General features: G+C 33.8%; 1 protein-coding gene and 1 long non-coding RNA gene across 2 annotated transcripts; both read left to right on the top strand.

Annotated features, from left to right (window-relative positions):
• Window positions 1-2642: 2642 nt before the first annotated feature.
• LOC134318875 (uncharacterized) lies at window positions 2643-15172 on the top strand. Its single transcript, XR_010013436.1, has 3 exons — window positions 2643-2808; window positions 5506-5584; window positions 15086-15172. It is a non-coding gene; the product is annotated as an uncharacterized LOC134318875 (long non-coding RNA).
• sox3 (SRY-box transcription factor 3) lies at window positions 13082-14141 on the top strand. The gene has a single exon (XM_062999824.1). It carries the CDS (start codon window positions 13082-13084, stop codon window positions 13985-13987), a length of 906 nt encoding a protein of 301 aa, XP_062855894.1. The 3' UTR covers window positions 13988-14141.
• Window positions 15173-16806: the final 1634 nt, after the last annotated feature.

Genomic DNA, 16806 nt, shown 5'->3' with positions numbered 1-16806 from the left:
GCTTTAATGGCATGTCATTTTATTTTAGGTACATATCACATTTTAATTAAAACAAGCTAAAACATTTCAAAAACAATAATTTGGCCTTTAAAAGCAGGACGGAACATTCTGGAACATTATAATCAGCATAGCTTGAGAACTGTCCATTTTGTGCCCTGTTAGGGTCTCATAATGTGTGTGGGATCACTGAGAGGAAGGGAATGTCTTTGTCAGGCCGTCACATTAGCTGTTTGAGACGTGTCCCCTCTAATGCTACAGCAACAGCTTGTATTTGCCATTAATGTGGACGTCTTCAGTGCTTTGAGCTGTCAAACCCTTTTGACCGATTTCACCCCTGTGGTGTGGGTTTGCTTGTGACTGTATGTATGTGCCTTCCTGTGTTTATGCATATGTGTGGAATGGGGTGACAGGGGCTCTGTTGAGTGCCAAGAATTATTCATTAGTACAGAAGTATAGAAAAGCAATGGATAATACATCTAAATGTTTATTATAATTATTGTTATTATTATTAATGTTATTAATTTTATATTGTAAGGTACTTGCTGTGTGTCATTCTCAACCATGTCTGAGTGATTCGATGTTGCGAAAACAATGTTTAATTATTCATTTTTATATTGGGCAGCATGAACTTGAAAAATTTTTTAAGATAGTATAATTTTAATGTCATTAAACAGCAAAATCATTTTGCAAAATGGTAGTTATTGCTATTTATTTAATGCTTAGCAGAACGTGTTATATATCACATCTTTAAATTAAGTAAAGAAAAACATAATGTAATAAATTGTTCTTTGCAGTATGATAGGTTGCATATTACATTTTAAAACCTCAACCTTAGCCAGACTACTACATGTATTAATTCTACATTTATTTGCCATTTACAATTATTCAATTAGTTCAAGCTCTGACATGTCATTAAACTAACATTTTTATCTGAGAGGTTGTTGCCCTTTATTTTTTATTTAATTTAATTAATTTAATTAATAATTGGTTTCAATTAGACTGGACAAACCCAGTCCTGTTCAATACCACCTAAATGAAACTTTTAAAGCAATGTGGTTAAAGTGTCTCAGCAAGCAATAATAATAAAATTATAGTAATAACAGTCTGGGTTTTTAAAAAAGTGATTTCTAATGCTAATATTGAATAATAGAAAGTGTTTTGTTGCTGTTTTATGTTACAAATGCGGTGTAACCAATGATTAAGTTAAGTTAAGGAAATTACAAACCCTATTTCTAAAAAGTTGGGACATTTAGTGAAATGCAGTACAACAAGAATCTCTTATTTAATAATTGACAAATAATTACAAATACAAGATTTCTAATATTTTCACTGACTAACTTAACTATATTTTATAAATATAAACACATATAGAATTTGATGCCTGCAACACATTAAAACAGTTGTGACAAAGGCATGTTTATCACTGTGATATCACCTTTCTCATTATTTACAAATTTCTTATTATTTAATCAACTTTAGCTGCTCAACAGTTCATGGACATTATAGTTTAATTCTCTTTTTTAGGATGTGCCAGACATTTTTGATTGGAAAAAAATCTAGACTGCAGGCAGGCCAGTCAAGCACATGTTATAGTGCATGCAGAATAAAAACCTTTGCCTAATGTGTTAATGACACCCTCACACATATGCAGGTCACCCATGCCATGGCCATTGATGCTGGTTTTTGCACCTTTTACTGATAACAGTCGGGATGGTGCTGTTAATCTTTGACAAGGAGAATTCAATCAGTTTTTTTTTTCCAGAAAACCTGTTGAACCATGAACTCATCTAACCAGCGATTCAGAGAACTTGGCAGAATTTCAAAGTTTGCATAACAGTTTCATGTTGCGTTTGTTGGTGCAGTGATGGACTGTATTAAATAACAACGGTTTTCCAAGGTACTCCTGAGCAATATTTATTGTAGTAGCATGACAGTTTCTTGTGCAATCATGATACCCTTATCTATAAACAAAACATCTACTTTTTGATGAATGTATTGAAAAGTGTTTAAGTGAGGTCAAAATCTAATAATCACTAACATTTTCCTTCTTATTTTGTCCCTGTCCCAACTTTTTAGGAGTGTGTTGCAGGCATCAAATTCAAACTTTGTTTATATGTACACATTGCGATTAAGGTGGTCAGCCAAAACATTAAAATCTTTGTACAATAATTTAAACAATTAAATAATAATTAACAATAAACAATAAGAAACATTAAACAATAATTTCTTTGCACTTTTGTTAGTGAAATAAAAAATCAAGAGAATTAACAGCTTACAGATTTTTGTTTTATTGCATTTTAGATTGTCTCAACTTTTTGGGAAATGAGGTTTGTAGTTTTTCTCAAGGGTGAAAGCTCTCATGTAATTTTATGGACCAGTTGCACTCAAACTGAGTTGCACATTGCTCCTATCCCAACTCTTTTCTTCAATATTTGAAAGGCATACATTTAAGAATTATGTTAAATCTTTTTTTAATATTAAAGCTACATCACATTCTTGTGTGGTTCTAAAGTAAATTTTCATGTTAATTTCTTTCCTTTGCTACTGATTTATTAGTATGTTATGTTATGTTATGTTATGTTATGTTATGTTATGTTATGTTATAGACTTCTTCTCACAGAAGTCCACACCTAAGGGCCTGGTCTAGCTTTAAGTCTCCTTTGTTACCTCTGGCAAGGTGACCATCCTCTTCTCCAGCCGCACCATTCATTATCCTGTCAGAAGCTTCAGGGTCCCACCACCACTCTCAGAACCCTGGCCATAATGAATTAATCAGTAATCCCCAAAACTCATCTCGTCACGCCCAAGGTAATTAATACATTTGGAGGGCGATGGATAACTCTTAATTAAATTACGCCTCTTTTAATGAGGACTTTACGCTGACTAAATTTAAAACTGGTATCTCCATTATCAAGTGCTTGGCAGGCAAACTAGATTCGTCTTTTTCGGTCCAAATCACTCCTGGGTGAGACGTAATAGAGCCTATGATTAATATATCAATTTAAACTTGTTTATTTAGTATTCCAGGATTTAATGAATTACCTTCCATAATTAGCAGGCTTTTGCTGCTGCCAAAGCCTTGCTTTCCCCAATTAATGCGCCGAGTACTATCTTTAGATATTAATTTTAATAGAATTTACAGATAACAACTTTGTGGCATTAATCATATTACAACATTTGGTTTATTTAATTAATTAAAGATATGCTTTGCAAATTAATTGCACTCTTCCACAATATTATCTTTAACTAATGAGTCTTTTGCAAAGTGGCTGTTTCATTTTTTATAACAAACTCAGATTAGTGGGATCTCAATTATGTGTAAAACAAAAGCTGACTGCTTGGCCCGGCTTGGCAGAAAGCAAAATTAGACCACTCAGCACTCTCTGCTAAACAAAAAAGGGGAAAGTTTCTATTGTTTTGGAGAAACTGTAGTACATGCCAGTGATTCAAAAGATACATGGAAAATAATGAGGTCTGTAATTAGCCCTGCAGAAAGTAATGCTGCTGAAATTTTGATTTAAGCTAATGAAATTTGACTGACAAAAGACTGGAGCTTGTCTTTTTAGGGATTTTAATAAAAGCCTAAATAAATAATTAGCATTTTACAGTTCACTTTGCCTTCATGCCACAATGGCATTGTGTACAGCCTGGATATTATAACACTAAATGTGTTGACAATAAATACGTTAAGGTATTCTAATCTGATTTACTGTGTAAATAGTGCTTAATTGTGTCAGTACGGCAAACCCAAATGCCAAGTCTAAATTCCAGCTCTGTCTGTTGTACTACTGAGAACTACTGAGTGACTCAGTCAGTTCACATTCACAATCACTTTCTGCTTAATTAAATTAGTGGTTTTATTGAAATTAGCTTTCATCCAGTAAAAATAAATGTAGTTCTGGAGCTATTTTCATTTAACGCACCATGTACCAAATGTTCTGGTATTAATACTTATTAGAAAATTGTCTCCTGAAAGTTGAAGATATTGTAGAAAAATGTTCTCAGTGAGCACCAAGTGGAAATTGTGTATTTAGTCTCCTCTGAGTCTATTAACGTGCAACCAGATGTGTGCACATTAGCTTAATGCAGCATCAGAACATGAGTCAAACACAGGACAGGGACAAAATATTGGAAAATGTTAATTAAGTATTCATTACAAGTAGATAATATTAAGTAGGTAATCTAGAACAGCCTTAGTTTTTCTGCATCTACAAAAACAAACACAATAAAATAAACACCATTATCCATTATCCATAATGGTATGGGCAGCCATTCGGCGGTTGTATAACAGTCAGCACATATAAGGCAACTTTAAAGGATCAGGTGCACCCTCCTTTACAATCATTCTTTCCTGATTATGTTTAAATATTTGTAGAAAATAATGACACCACGCGTACTGCTGAGAAAATGGAACATTTAACCAACACTAGGGTCAAACACCTTCCATGGCATCCTTAATGGATGGAGTTAAAAATTATTAGTCTGTCACTGTCTGTGAGAGGTTTTGTGTGTTCGCCACTTATTTACATGAGTTTACGTTGGCTACTTCAGGTATTAGTTTTCTCCCACATCCCAAAAATATGCAGTTAAATTAAATTAACTGTTCTAAATTGTTAATAGATGTAAGTAAGTAAATAAGTGGCCTTATATATGTGGGTGAGTGACACATTCTGATGCAAGTTTTTGAATTTTCATAATAACATGACCCTAACAGTTGAATTACCATATAATATATGTATAATAAGTAAAGTTTGGCCTCTGGAATCACTTTCTGAGTTGCAACAAAGCTACAAGTGTAATGTAATTTCATACAGTACAATACAATCCAGTACAAAAGCATTATGGGTAATCAAGCACAAAATAAACTCTCACTAGAAGCACCAATGAAATTAAAGATGGCATAACTGAATCATTGACAATTTAAAGCACATGTGATTCATAAAAGTCTTAATAAGCTATAGCTTATTAAAAAATCACATCAATAAAAAATCAAGCTGCTGTTTTTGTTTTGTCTGCATTGTGACAAGGCTTTGACATCTTGAATTGCATGTTAGCTGAACTGTTGAGAAGTTCACCCTTGATTTTCAGACTAAATTCACCCCCAGGAGGCTCTGGGTGGCCATGCCTAGTCTGGTGGATTAAAAAGATTACAGTACTGACTGTACAGAGCTATTGCCTCATCTTGCTAAAATAATGCACAGGATATTCAGGGCTGACTGAGAATGAGTTGTTGGGGTCAGACACTGTTCATGCACAATTACAGTCGGAAGTGTTGTGACGGGTGGTTTAGCAAGTCATTTATCTGCCTGTTAAGGAACACCTAAGTGCTTATTTTGTGGAATATGTTGAGGTAAAATTGTACAGGAATAAAATTACACTTGCATTAGACTTGCATACTGTTGCATCATGGATGTGATTCATTCAGGATCAGTACCTTCGCCAGTCACGAATGACAAGAGAATGTCTGTAATGCTCATAATTACCCTTATCTTTATTTCTTTGCAGAATGTGTCTACATGTCTTTGGGTCCAGACTGTGCCTACAGGCAGAGTTGCTCTCAACATGTGCACACACAACAAAATTGGTGAGTTTGGTTTGGTTTGGACATTTTTTAATCTCAATGTCACTGAGATGAAAAAGCAAAAGACTTCAAGGGGCTTACTGTAGGATAATGTCATGCTTTGTGGAAAACATGGGGAAGTAGCTTTGATTCACAGGTAAATACTTTCACTGTCAGTTTAACATAATTATGCTGTCACATCACTGCACGTTGTGAAATCCAAGCATTATGTGCAATTGTTCAGTTCAGGGAATAATCTGTATATGTAAAGCTAGTTGACACTATAGTACTTACTGAAATAGAAAAACAGAAAGATATGACTTTAACTTTCACTTTAAATTTGCGTACTTTGAAACTGTGGGTTTGTATTTTCTGTAGTAAATATAGTTCAGTGAACTTATGTGCATTTTTGTGTCGAAGTCCACTATGTCCCTGTAAACTAATTTAATTATTACATGATAAATATTACATTGATTTACTGTATGTTGTATATTATGCAACAATACAATATTAATAATAATAATAATTTTAGACAAAGTCCAAAAATATGTGTGCAGGTAAGAGCAAACCCCAGGATTTTTTTTTTTCATCTACAGTTTTAACAAGGGTAGATTTATTTAATTATTTTATGTATGAAACTGGAAAAAATCTTAAATTACATTTTTGCTAACCACTGCACCCTCAGAGTTGTGTTAGCAGAAATTCACCCATTTACCCACTTCCTTACATCTAAGGGCAATTAAAAGTAGTTATAAATGTTTTGAAGGACTGATTTGTATGTAACCCAGATGTATTTGGTACATGACAAAAATATGTAAAACATGTAAAATATTTAAAAATAAATTGTAAAAAATGCTCCCACTGTTGGCAACCAGAGTCAAGGGAAATCGATTACAACACATTTAAAAGAAATAATAATTCATATTAAACTAACTCTGTTGAAGTCTGAAGTAGAGCATGGTGTAGATCACTGATTAATCCCCCTTCATTCGTACAAATTTCAAGTGGGCTGGAATATAAACAGGCAATTTAAATGGACGCCCAATGGGATTTGCATTGACAGCCTTATAAACACAAAAAGTCTTTGTAATATCTCTTTTTAAAATGATGGCTGTATTAGAAAAATGTTGCCTAATAAATATACATTCATATAAATTTAATTGCTTGTTGATTTGTCACCTGACATGCTTATAAATAAACTAATTGGTAGGCTACTGATATTTACACTACTTTATGCTGGGGTTTAATTATTTAATCATTTAATAATCGAAATGTTTTGTTGCCACTCAGCTGTTACATGTTAACACAAGACTCAAAAAAACATACTCGCATGTTTAGTTACGAGTGACTGGCTGATGTGGACCATGAAACTGTCACATCATTAACATTATTGGGAATAAATGAATGAATGAATGGCAGGGAGTAAATTAACTGATGCATATGATCTGATCTGTGTTTTACTGGGAGCAAACAGCACTCTTGCAACGAAAATATCATAATGACTTTATATCTGATTTCACTGCTCGTTCAGTAAAGAGCAAAAACAGAATATAATAAACAAATAAATAAACGCAAACACCATGCACAATCATGATATGATGATATGCGGTTTATTAAAAATGGTCATTTTTGCATCACGTTTCAGCCTGCACTGAGAAAAGAATCGTAGATTACTGATTTTTATACCTTCACTTTAAAGAAAAAAAATTATTAGCAGTATATTTTCATCATCTTTGAGTTAAAAGCCTTACAGTTACAGTTTATAGAAGGTTACTTGATTTTGTTAAACTTGATTTTGTTAAACTGTGTACTCCGATAATTTAATTGTTAATAAAACAAAACGCTTAATAGAAACTAATACAAATACAAATAAAGTGAGTAAGGTGCAAATGAACAACGTGCAAATATACAATAAATGGTATGCAAAAAAGTATGTTGCAAATTGTGTATAAACATTACATACAGATATATAAGTATAAATATATAAATAAAGATATCGTTATAATTATAAATATATACAATATATCGGTTATGGGTATATATTTATAGACCGTATGACCAATAATGTACATTGTGTAATATACATTGTAATATATATATATATATATATATATATATATATATATATATATATATATATGAGGTATGAATGAGTATAATAGTGGTAATGTACAGATAATAATAATAATAATAATAATAATAATAATAATAAAAAAATTATAAAAATAATAATATAGATTATAACCGATATATACATATAGGTATGAATACAAGAATTAAAATATCAAGGAGGAATATGTAGGTTTGGAAATGATGGTATGTGTTTTAGTTTGAGTTTGTTGATACAAATATGTTCATTTATTAAAGAATAATTGCCAGTCTGTTTACAAATTAAAAAGCCCTTATAACATTAACTACCTTTACATAATTTAAAAGTGAAATGAAGAGAAATGTGAGTATATTTTAATAATTTGTGTTTATTATTGTAGTCTTGTAGGACATGCGGGGTTTAAGAAACTAATTTTTCCCTTCTAGTCTTTTCTCCTCCTATAACAAAAAGTGTTAACTAGTGGAGGTGTTCAGACCAACTGTGTCCTGCTGATTTGTTCATCTTATTAGCAAATGAATTGGCATTAGGGATTACAGAAGAAGAATCGGGTCGAATTTAGAGGCTTAATTAATTGTTAAAGAGCCTATAGCTGTTGTAAACGCTCAAATAAATACGGTTTAAACAGCTTAATTGAATGCAATGCAAATTAATATTGTATACAAGCCTAATTAACGATAAGGATAAAATAAGGGTGATAATTTTACTGAATAGAAGGGTGATTATTTATCATTAGAGGAAAAACACACACTATAACAAACCCGTATTCTTATCTAAATTATCCAGGTTCCACACAATGAAAAAAAATTGTGTATTTCTGTCATACAATAGGTCTATATAAATGATAATTCAAACATCTGTTTTGGAGACCTCTTGAATAGCCTGCACTGCCCGCCTCACCAGCTGAAATGTACTGGACGCATTGAGAACGGTTTCTGTACTGATCCTGAAGCCTCCCTTTGCTCAGGCTTTGCTGGTGGTCCGCTGCTCGCTAGCTTTCGTTAATTAGGAAATTTGGGTGAGCACAAGTCCTCATTACCGAGGCCGCGGGTAACTGGGAGTTGTGCTTCTCCCGCTGTCTCCTGCATCGCTATAAGAAGATTAGAAGAGGATGTGTTCCTGTGTTCCTGTGTTCCTGAGAGCTCTCACACAAATGAGCGCGCGCTGGAGAAACGAGCCGCGCGCGCTAATTAGACGTTTGGTGACAGCGGTTTGTGAGCCGACTCTCCTGCTTCACTCATTCATTTATTCATTCATTCATTCATTCAGACCGATCCAAGTGCAAATCACTCGTTTAAACTGGGATTCACCCAAAGTCTGAAATCTGTTCATATGACCAAACCCAGAGGCAATAACGGTCATTTAATCCGTCCTGTTACTGACCAAAGATCAGTGACCGTATATGAGTGATGAGTGCTATTCTATTTGTCATTCTATATAATATAATGTGAATTAATCCTACTTGTTTTATTACCTTATGAAGATTTCTGACAACAGTTTACAAACACGCCTATATTACTAAAATATATGAAAAGTTCAGTCATACATCAACACACTTGGATAGCTCATGTAAAAGATATTTTACTGTCATGTTATAAATACAATTTTTCTAATTAAGATACAAACGCGTCTTTTAGTAGGTTTGGTTATTAAGAGCTACATATATATTTATAATATTTATATTATTTTATATATAATATAATATATTATTATATTATAATATATTGTAATATATTTATTTATCATTACTAATATAATACCATAAAAAGAAAGACAATTTAGCTATGTAAATATTTAACCAAATTCATTGAAATAATTTTAAGCTACTTTTAAACTGTGAAATAAAAGGTTTTATTAAAATGAAATGATGTGACAGATTTGGTCAAAACACCATGTTTCCTTACCATATCATGGTGACACTAAGGAACTGTCACACCACAGACTCAAACTCTCGGATATAATGTTTCAATAATATTTAAGATTTCTGACAAGAGTTTACAAACATGCTGATATTACTAAAATTAATAGTAAAAGTCATATATCAGCACACTTTGACAGCTCATGTTTTAAGCTACTTTTAAATATTTTAAATGTTTTAAAATAAAAGGTTTTATTAAAATAAAATTATATGACAGATTTTGTGAAAATGCTGTTTGCTTACTATATCATGGTAACACTCTTGCATATAATATTTAAATTTAAACCTCAAATACAATGTTTAGATACAATGCAGAAATTCAGAAATTGTAGATTTATTTTTAACATTTCAGATCTCAGCAAATATTAAAAATTTTACTTACAGATTTTTGCAAATATATAAAGATTTCGACAGTAAGTTATACCATTTCCATGTGATTTTTTTCTAAATGTCATATGTGTTAGCTAGTGATGACGTGAAAATATATATGATAATGTGTTTCATGTGATTGAGGGAAAACTGGAGAAATCCAATTACAGAATGTTATGCTGTAAAAAGAATTACAGAAGTTGTAAAAACATTGCATTTTTTAGTTTGTTAAAAAATGTAACTCTAATAATAATTTAAAATGTTATATGTTATAATATAAAATATTATAAAATTTTATAATAATAATAATAATTTAAAAACTAATTTTGTCTGTTACTACTAGTACAATAATAATAATAATAATAATAATAATATTCTAGTCAGTTTTTAAGACAAATTAAGGAATAGTCGGTTGATGTTGCACGTAGACTAGAGTGAAACTTGGGTACAGTCTACGTGCTCATTAGTGTGCGGTGTTAAAAGCCCATTCTGAATATTCAACACTTTAATCGTTGGCACTCTGTGGGGTGAATCTTGCCACGCAGGACGTGTGTTAACTGACGCCCTTCTCGATGGGTGCTTGTAATCATTTGCAGGTGTAAAGTTTGCCCGAGGCGAGAGGAGCAAATCCCCCCTGTGTTTAATAAATCACCCGCACTCACAAGCTGCGCACTCCGGCTCATTTGTAATGCACACACAGCATTAATAACGGACTCGCTACTGATTTACATGACACCGACAACACTTTTCACACCAAGGCCACGTTACCATGTACCACAGCTGTGTGGAAGAATACAGATGTGCGATTTTACTCATCAATTCTCAATAAATCTTTCGCGATGTACGAACGAGTGGGTATAAATCTGCAGTTTCTGCCACTAGAGGGCGATAATGCACCACTGTTTTTAGCACAGCGCACTATGAATGGAAGCTCGCGTTTCAGTGGCAGCATTTTAACACAGATGATCCTGCTTCTTTTTACAACTGCTAATTCCTGCCTTGATTGCTGTGGTAGCTCGATCTTACAAGTTACTTACAAGTCGGCTATTCTTAACCTACACCTAAAGTGTAACTGTAAACCACACAAACTCAGGAATCTTTTACCTCAAGCTTAATAAGCACACACATTTGCACTGACTATAGTTTTTTTTAGTGCAAGGGTCACGGATATATTACATTAGATTAGATTAGATTCAACTTTATTGTCATTGTGCAGAGTACAAGAACAGATACAATGAAATGCAGTAGCATCTAACCAGAAGCGCTGGATCGAGATTATTTACATATAATACAGTTAAAGTGTTAAAGTGTAAAGAGGAGACACAGGTTAAAGAATATTAAACAGGTAATGCGGATTGTACAGAGTATAGTCTTTATATAATTCGACATTTCTTTGCATATTAATGGTACACTTAACTACAGAATAAATGTTATTATGTGAACTGACTTTTTGCAGGAGGTGATTATTGAAGATCTTTACCCCCTCATTTTATTTTGCCAATTTTAAGCAACCAACTAGCTATTAAATAATTGTATGACATACCTTATTTTGACAAATATAGTCAAAATTTGCAATGTAGTTTTTTTATTAACTTAAACATGAGCATTTTTTAAATTAATAAATACATGCATAAATGCAGGGGAAAATTGTTGTGTTGGTCTGGCTGAACCATTTAATCTCTATATGCTGCTACGTGGAATAAAATTACACGGGATAACTTGCTTTATATTACCTTAAATTAAATGTGTACATAATTTTAACATAAAACAAAATTTTATATTACATCAACATAAACACAATTGTTGCCAGACATTTAAACTTTAATTCATAATTGTGTTGAGCTGATATATTTATGTCTGGAATTGACTACAGCTATCATTCTCACCAGAATAAAACCATTACACCAGGATTGTTGTCAAAAATGGTAAACGGAATGATTAAACTGATTTAGATGAACATTTTGTAAGATAATCCTTTTTAAAGGATGTAAGGTGTGGGTGTCAATGTATCAGTTTCAGGTTTCAGTTAACAAACACTCAGACTCTCAGGCAGATTACTGACTATACCTGAACAGCACTGACCAAAAAGTAAACTTTAAACAATCTGTTAGTATGTCTTTTCTTTTACTTAAAAAAAAAAAATGTATTTAGAATAGTGATATATAGTGTCTTAGAGAAAAATTACATGCTTTTTAAGTATTTGTACGTTTGCCTCATAAACTGTGTGCATAGGCACAGGACATAGGGAATGTCTAAACACGTACTCTGTAAAACCACATGTATGTGAAACATAAAAAAAATAGAAAAAGTGTAAAACAACAAATATAGTGTCTAAAATGTGCATATTTACACGTAAATTGTGGTAATTTGTATGAATTGTATGAATTGCATGTCATTTTTTATTTGAGCAAGCTGCATCACTGAACGTTTAAAAATAAAGAATCTCAGACTTCTTGTATTATTTAAGAGTTAGCCTAGTATTTTTATTTGTTTGGAAGCAAATTTGTCAGATTAGATTTTCTTTAATGTAGTAAATGATTATTAATTAATTAAATTAAGAGACAAGACTGTTTAAAAAGCTGTTAAAATAAGTGTAAGTAAATGTAAATCTTGTTTCTATTTATACACATACACACTAAAATTAGTACTTATATGTGTTTTAAATGGTATTCTGTTGAACTTTAATGAAAGCTGAAGACTGAGGTCGGGTCACAGAGTAGTGGAGGCTTGGCTGTGCGCTGTTTGGCCGGTGAAATCCGAGTTGCGCTCTGATTGGTCGAATCTAAAGCGTATTGTTATGCTGTCAGTCCAAATCACATGGCTGAGCCCCTAATAACAGCTGAGCTTGGCACCCAAGTTTGCAGAGTTGTGCGGCACCGCAGAGCAGAGCAGATCTGAGCGCACTGAGCAGTTAAGAGAAGACTTACAGCAACTCGGTAGATCAATATACTTTCTATAACTTTTGGTCGAAGTTTGCGCACTTTTTTACTTTTGTTATGCGTGTTTGCGCCTAGAATAAACTTTTGGTTTAAATCGTCATTTTTGAGGCTTTTTCTATATTCCAACTTTTGGAATATAAAGTTCTAACTTTTTAACGCGTGGAAGGCGCTTCAGAAAAGTCGCTAGAATGTATAGCATGATGGAAACCGAATTAAAAACTCCCCTGCCGCAGTCCAACATGGGCTCCGGTCAGGGCGCAAAGACAGTCGGAGGTGCAAATGATCAGGACCGGGTGAAGCGACCGATGAACGCCTTCATGGTGTGGTCCCGGGGGCAGCGCAGAAAGATGGCACAGGAGAACCCCAAGATGCACAACTCCGAAATCAGCAAGCGCCTGGGCGCCGACTGGAAGCTGCTGACTGACGCAGAGAAGCGGCCGTTCATCGACGAGGCGAAGCGTCTGCGCGCCATGCACATGAAGGAGCACCCGGATTATAAATACCGGCCAAGGCGCAAGACCAAGACCCTGCTGAAGAAAGACAAGTACTCTCTACCCGGCGGGCTGTTGGCCCCTGGAGCGGGCGCAGTCAACAGCGCGGTGTCTATGGGCCACCAGCGCATGGACGGCTACGCACACGTGGCCAACGGCTGGACGAACGGCGCGTACTCTCTGGTGCAGGAGCAGCTCGGGTACCCACAGCACCATGGCATGAGCAGCCCATCACATCTCCAGCAAATGCATCGCTACGACATGGCAGCGGGTCTTCAGTACCCCATGATGTCCACAGCGCAGACCTACATGAGCGCCGCGTCCACCTACAGCGGCGTGACCTACGCGCAACAGAGCCCGGGCGCAGTGGGCCTCGGTTCGGTTTGCAAAACAGAGCCTAGTTCACCACCACCTGCGATCACTTCACACTCGCAGCGTGCCTGTCTGGGGGACCTGAGGGACATGATCAGCATGTACCTGCCACCCGGAGGAGACAGCGCCGAGCACAACACACTGCAGACCAGCCGCCTACACAGCGTGCACCCGCACTACCAAAGCGCGGGCACCGGGGTCAACTCCACACTGCCCCTGACCCACATCTGAGAGACTCGTGGGGAAATTGAACACTGTCCCTTATTCACATTTTAAAAGACTTGTTTTAGGGTGTAGTGAAGTCGCTACCCTAAACAGCATTTGAAAGACTTGTATTTAGGGGTAGTGGACTATAGGTGAATGCAACACTACCCATACCGACTTTTGAAACTCTTGTTTTAGGGGTAGAAAAAAAGGGAAAAAGTTTAAAAACAACTAAGTAACGTATGATCACTGTTTTCTACATTTCTTACTAGTTTAAAAAAAGTCCAAGCCATGTTTCTTCATTTTTACCATTCATTATGACAAAGAAACGATTTCAACCGCCTGCCATAATGCCTGCAAGTTAGGACATGAATCCGCAAATAAACATCCAATCTTGAATTTTAACATTTACATAAATTGTTTTATTAATTTGCATAATAACTAAACAATTCAATGAAAGATGTAAATTCTCTGGAACCCAACGACTAAAACTAAGAGTGATCTTACGTTACTTCAAGTACTTGAACTTCTATGAGTTGCGCAAAAATAAATAAAAAAGTAAAAAAGAACCGCAGTTCAGTTTTTGTTTAAAAAAATGACATTATTTTTAATCTCAATGAGTTGTCTGTTTGAAAGAAGTGTGACATATCATGAACTGCGTTTATTCTAAGTAAACCCGCATTGCAATGGAGCTTTTTTATTATAAGCTAACGCAATCAACTTGTGCAGAAGAATTCAACTTCTGACTTTTAATGCCGTCAGATTTTCTCTCTGTGAAAAACGGCAGGTGGCTTCATGAAGAAGCTGTTATAATTTCAGAAAAAAAACAAACACTGGAGGAAGAGTTTTGCTCATTTTAATGTTTACACTTAATTTGTACAATGGCATTTTTGTCCAGATATGTGTAGTCTGTTTTGTTTTGTTCTGTTTTGTTTTGTTCTGTCTTAGTTTTTTGTCTGTTTTTTTAAATTGAAATTTAAAAAACTGTGCTGGTTGCGAGTGCAAAGTTTGTTTTATTTATAGTACTTTTTTAAGTTGTGAAGCATAGACTATATGCCCTGTAAATGTTTACTTTTCATTTATTTTGCATTGTAAATCTTCTTTTCTGTGTTGTTTTTTTTACAGTATCAGTTTGACCCATTTTTGTGGGACGAAGAGTTTTATTTAAAACTGGCGTTTCTACTTATTTGAAGACCATCCTCAAATGCCGAATAAATTTTCAAAAAAGAAATCTCATGTCCAGATATTTTTCTTTACATTCATGTGACACTTGGTAAATGCATCTAGCCTATCCATAAACACACTTGAAACCTCCTGAACCACTTATTTGACTTAATGTGAAGTTCCACACAAACAGGAACAGCTTTTATATCAACACATTTACTAAGAAGTGGGTGAACTGACAGAATATACAGAATACTTTTAATTTAGTTTATAGTATTTATTTTCTGCTGTTGTAGGCCTACAGATCTGAATCCAGTTTGACCTTACCTTAAAGAATTTTTAAAACAAAAACAGACAGTAATTTGTAGCTGTGTTAAATAAAAAGTGGCTGAAAGTGAAGATAATGTCTACCAAACCTGCTGACCACTTAGTAAGTGAGGAAAAAATAATACAACATACCATGATCACTGACACCTTAGCCACAGAAAAACTTTTAAATACATCAAAATGAATTAAGTTATTAAACTTTTAAACAAACAAAATAAGTTTTGAAGTAATTTGATTGAAATTTAAAGAGACATAATAAAAACCAGACAAGAAACAAATGCTCTATAAGATCTACTTATCTACGTATCTAATGTATTACAGCAAACCACTTTTTGGATGTTAAAAGACTTTAAAATCTTTGGTTTTTTTTCTTCTAGACTACTGCAGTTAATGGTTGACATTGAAATGATGTAGTAAAAAATTATCTATTGGTCATAAAACAGCCTTAATTTAAACACTTTTTTATATTCTTAAATATTACAGATTTTTAGGCAACAATTTAAGCTGATTTGTGCATAACCATTAATCTTCACAACTAAACTTGATTGTTAATGAAAGCTGAAAACCACCTAAGTCCATGTTTTATATTTAAGTTAAAAGCAGGGAAGCTGCATTCATATCACATTAAACAGAATTGAATATTTTATTATAGAAGCAAAAATAACACCTTGCATTCTTTTAGCCATGTTGCATATAAAACATGAGACATGGGCACGGTCTTCACTATTAGTGTTTCTTATTTTCCCTCATTAAATAGTTCTGGGTATGTCTCAATTCTTCAAAAGTCTATAGAAGCGGCCCTTGTGTGTATTTATTTATCTTTAGTAACCACTTCATCCTAAACATGGTCACTGTGGGTCAGATAGGACCCATAAACACTGGGCGCAAGACAGAAAAACAGCCTGAGCTGGGCCACCGATCCAAAGCACGGCAACACTTTTTGTATCAAGGCTTACATTTGAATATTGATGTTTAGGTTCTGGAACTCAAATACAACTAACTAACGTATACATAACAAACAATTATGGATAATAAAATTATATATTAAACTAACCTAATTAAACCATTAATTAGATCTTTGAGATGTCTGCTCTGAGAATAATCAAAAAAGTTTTTCTTTTATTTGTTCCCTCACCAGTATTTACAATTTAACATGTAAAGCAAGTGGCACATTTCCTGCATTACTACAATATAAATAACATGCAGTTTTAAATATAACTAAGTACTATAATATATTAAAAAAAAATTTTTTTGCATACATTTGCCTGTATTCATGTATTAAATATTAGGTCTAAAAATAATCAAATGAACTTTCCTGGCTAAAAACATATTTATGTGAAAACATTGTTGGATGT

Source organism: Trichomycterus rosablanca, chromosome 8, assembly GCF_030014385.1.
Source record: "Trichomycterus rosablanca isolate fTriRos1 chromosome 8, fTriRos1.hap1, whole genome shotgun sequence".
NCBI lineage: Eukaryota > Metazoa > Chordata > Actinopteri > Siluriformes > Trichomycteridae > Trichomycterus > Trichomycterus rosablanca.
Note: the sequence above shows the minus strand (reverse complement) of the source record. Positions and strands in the feature narration are given on the sequence as shown.

Bases quoted from the DNA above. Each gene is read 5' to 3' on its own strand.
- sox3 (XM_062999824.1), top strand. From the start codon at position 13,082: ATGTATAGCATGATGGAAACCGAATTAAAAACTCCCCTGCCGCAGTCC.